The sequence below is a fragment of the Protobothrops mucrosquamatus genome, unplaced genomic scaffold (genome assembly GCF_001527695.2).
Source record: "Protobothrops mucrosquamatus isolate PMUCROS unplaced genomic scaffold, P.Mucros_1.0 scaffold967, whole genome shotgun sequence".
NCBI lineage: Eukaryota > Metazoa > Chordata > Lepidosauria > Squamata > Viperidae > Protobothrops > Protobothrops mucrosquamatus.
In genome coordinates, this window is record NW_015387210.1 from 174,438 (window position 1) to 177,952 (window position 3,515).

The 3,515-nt window shown below is 43.2% G+C and overlaps 1 protein-coding gene across 1 annotated transcript in view; it reads left to right on the top strand.

Annotated features, from left to right (window-relative positions):
- LOC107290775 (inter-alpha-trypsin inhibitor heavy chain H4-like) overlaps positions 1 to 3,515 on the top strand; it is a 31,211-nt gene that overhangs the window by 15,908 nt on the left and 11,788 nt on the right. The window contains exons 8-9 of the mRNA XM_015819691.1: positions 643 to 811; positions 3,315 to 3,440. Coding sequence (XP_015675177.1) covers positions 643 to 811; positions 3,315 to 3,440 — 295 coding nt within the window. The remainder of the gene's footprint in view (positions 1 to 642; positions 812 to 3,314; positions 3,441 to 3,515) is intronic.

Here is a 3,515-nt window from a genome sequence, read left to right on the forward strand (position 1 = left end):
TTTGAGTGAATTATTATCACCAAGGTACACATTTGCTTGTTTGTTCTCTGTACCAGTCATTTTGGGTCAATCATTTTCTGTTAACTAACCTACCTCACAGGGCTGTTGTCACAAGATGACTTGAGATTTAAGAGGAAAGGTGAAATATAAATCTAGAGAGCAAATAATTGAGCAACTGTCTAAAAGCTTTAGAATGAGCTGTGGAAATAATTACCCTTTGAAGTTGGTTAAATATTCCATCTTATTTGCAAGCCATTAACAACTGCCTTTGTTTTATCAAAGGCAGGCATTGTAATGATGAAATATGTCCTCCTTTGTTTTCTAACTTACATTAAAGGAAAATGAAGTTTCTGTGTGCACAAGTCAAAGGTTTTTAAGAAGAGACTGGACAACCATTTGTCTGAAATGGTATAGGGTTACCTGCCTGAGCAGGGGGTTGGACTTTGTTAACCTCCAAGGTCCCTTCCAACTTTATTATCATCATCATCTTCATCATCATCATCATCATCATCATCATCATCATCATTATTATTATTATTATTATTATTAAGTTTATATGTATTTTCACTTATTATAATAATTGTCAAAATGGTAGCTGTAGGCTACAGAATTTAACATGTGTTGTTTTACTCTTCGTTATAGACTAAAGAAGCATTGGGAAAGATTTTGGAAGATCTGGATCCTAAAGACTATTTTAATTTAATTGTCTTTAATTGGCATAGTTCATACTGGAATCCCACTTTGTTGCAAGCCAGCGAGGAGAATGTGGAATCAGCTAAACAGTATGTTCAAACCATTCAGGCTGGTGGAGGTCAGTATGAGGACTAAGAAAGTTTGTCCATCTTTACAATACCAGTTTAATCAGGAGTTAACTGGAACTGATACCAAAATATCTTGATTCCAGTTTTTCATATAATTACTTGACATATTTTTTGTTAAAAAAAATCAAATTATTATTTCTTCCTTCTTATATTCAACATTGTTCAAAGTATTTTAGATTACATTAATAAAAATGAGGCTTGTTGCTTTGGGAAAAACAGGAGGTAGGTATATTAGGTATATTAGGAGTCCAGGTGGCGCAGTGGTTAGAACAGGGCTTTTCAACTGGTGGTATGTGTACCACTGGTGGTACGCGACCACCTGGCTGGTGGTACGTGGCATAGCCTTCCTCCCCCCGTGTCGCTTTCTTCCCCCCTCCTCCGCTCCTTCCCAGCTCACTTGTTTGTGGAAAACATGCTGCTTGACGGCAGCCTGCACAAATCCTACCGAACATGCCCTGCAGAGGGCGTGTGAAGAACGCAGGTGCAGAGCAAGGCCCCGCCCTCCCCAGGGACTCATTGTGCAGCAACCGGATTGACTTCTTCTGGTGCACGCAGGTCAGCGGGATCTGTATTGCCCTTCCCCTCCTCTTCTTACTGACATGCGCTAGGCAAAGCCAACAGAACGCGGGTGTGGAGGGAGAAATGCGCCGGCCTGACTCTCTCCCCCCACTGTTTTGCAGCATTTAACCCTTCCCTGTTTCCACCACGGCCGGCCTGCCTGCCCGCCAGGTTGAAAAGCCCTGGCTTAAAGTCTGAAACAGCCGGGCTCTTGGCTGACTGATCACCTTCCCCCCCATCTTTTCTACAAACCGGGAATCGTGGCTTAGTGGGGGCCTGGAGTGGGTCTTGGGATGCCCGTGCGCCCCTTGGATCAGACAAGCAAGTGGGGCTGATCTCTTCCTGCTAGGGAAGGCTGGAGAAGCCAGGAGAAAGTCAATTATTAGAGGGGGGGAGTCACTTCTTCATTTAAGGCAGTTTTGGAAAAGTAACTTTTACTGGAAAGGAAAGCAGGGTTTTTTCCCCCTTTTCTTGGATCGCCTTCTTTGCTTGGCCCTCTGTTGCCTGTATCGCAGGCTTAAAGTCTGAAACAGCCGGGCTCTTGGCTAACTTCGCCTTTCTTTTCCCCCCCTCATCTTTTCGGGAGATGCACCTTTGCAGTGGGTTTCCCCTTCCGTTAATTATCAGAGGTTTGAAAGGCAAGCTGCTCCCGGAGCGTAATAGTAGAGGGTCCAAACGGCGAGAGTGACGCAGCTCTCCGACTGTCTGCTTCAGGGGGAAAATGTAGGGGAAAAATGACTGGGAGAAGTAGCCGGTTCATAACGTACGTGCCTGAAAACGAGAGGTGAACCGGCCACATCCCCGCCCTGCCTATGCGCTCTCCTCTGCCTCTGCGCACACACAGGCAGGGCCGTGATGTGTTGCTGCCTGCCAAAACCAGGTTGGGGTCTGGGTGGCGTAGCACAGGACGAAGGAACGAGGAAGGAAGGGACAATGGGAGCTGCAGCGCTGCAGCCTTCCAGTCCCGTGAGCGTCTTTCGGCTGTGCTCCAGGCCTCGCATTCATCAGCTGTTCGGCGGCTGAGAGACAGAGCCTTTCAGCTTCAGGCCGCTCCATCAGCCCTTGCCTCCCTGCCTCAGCCTCCCACCCATCAGGTGTTCGGCAGCTAAGAGATGGTGATTTTGCAGTTTTGCCACTCTTTCTATAGCAACTGTTCAGAACTGGGGGAAAAGAATGAACACAACCTGACATAAAAATATGGATATGGAGCCAGGTGCTGACTTAATATTGATTTTTGCCTTGACTGGTCACCTGATGCAGCCTGACGCATTCATAATATTTTGGGACCAGTGGCAATAGAAAAACATTAGTTGGCTTCAAATTACATGTTTGTTTGTGACATGTATAAATGTCATTTATAAATGAATAAATAATCTAAGACTCTGAGCAGTTAAAGCAATTAAAGACAAAGAAAAGAAGGCATAAATCTAAATCATCCACAATAAATTTAGAAACCCAAATCAGTAACAGCCTGAAACCAAAATAAATAACACCACTGGCATCGTAACATTTTTTTAAAAGCCGTCCAGAGTACCAAATTGTTAAAAATTTCCAGAACGCAAAAAGTTGGGGTCAGTTTGATTTCTGCTGGGAAACAAAACCATAGTGTAGGTGTTGCCATTGAAAAGCAACCTTTATGAACGATCAACTTCACAAAATTAAGAGATCGTCAATCTTTTCTCAGGAATCCACAGATCGGCTGGTTCAATTGTAATTGAAGGTCGTATTCTGGAAAATTTTGCTTTTGAATAGCTGGATAGTAGAAATAGTGTTAAAGTGCCTTTATTTACCTGTATTTATTTCATCAGCAATGAGACTTAAAATTGCATCTGATTAAATAGATTTCTTCAAATGTCTTGAAATTTCCTCTCTATGCTTTTTAGGACAATCCCATCACTACTAGCATATTCATTGTTACAATTCTTCCTATTGCAGGAACGAATATTAATGAAGCTCTTTTGACAGCCATTAATTCTCTGGATCAAGCCACCCGTGAGGAGTCATTGCCAGAAAAAAGCATTTCGATGATCATTTTGCTGACAGATGGTGACCCCACTGTTGGTAAGTTAGGAACAAAAAAGCTACCCAGTTCTTATTTCTGTTCTTTGCATTTTATTTGTTTTAGTATGTACTTTT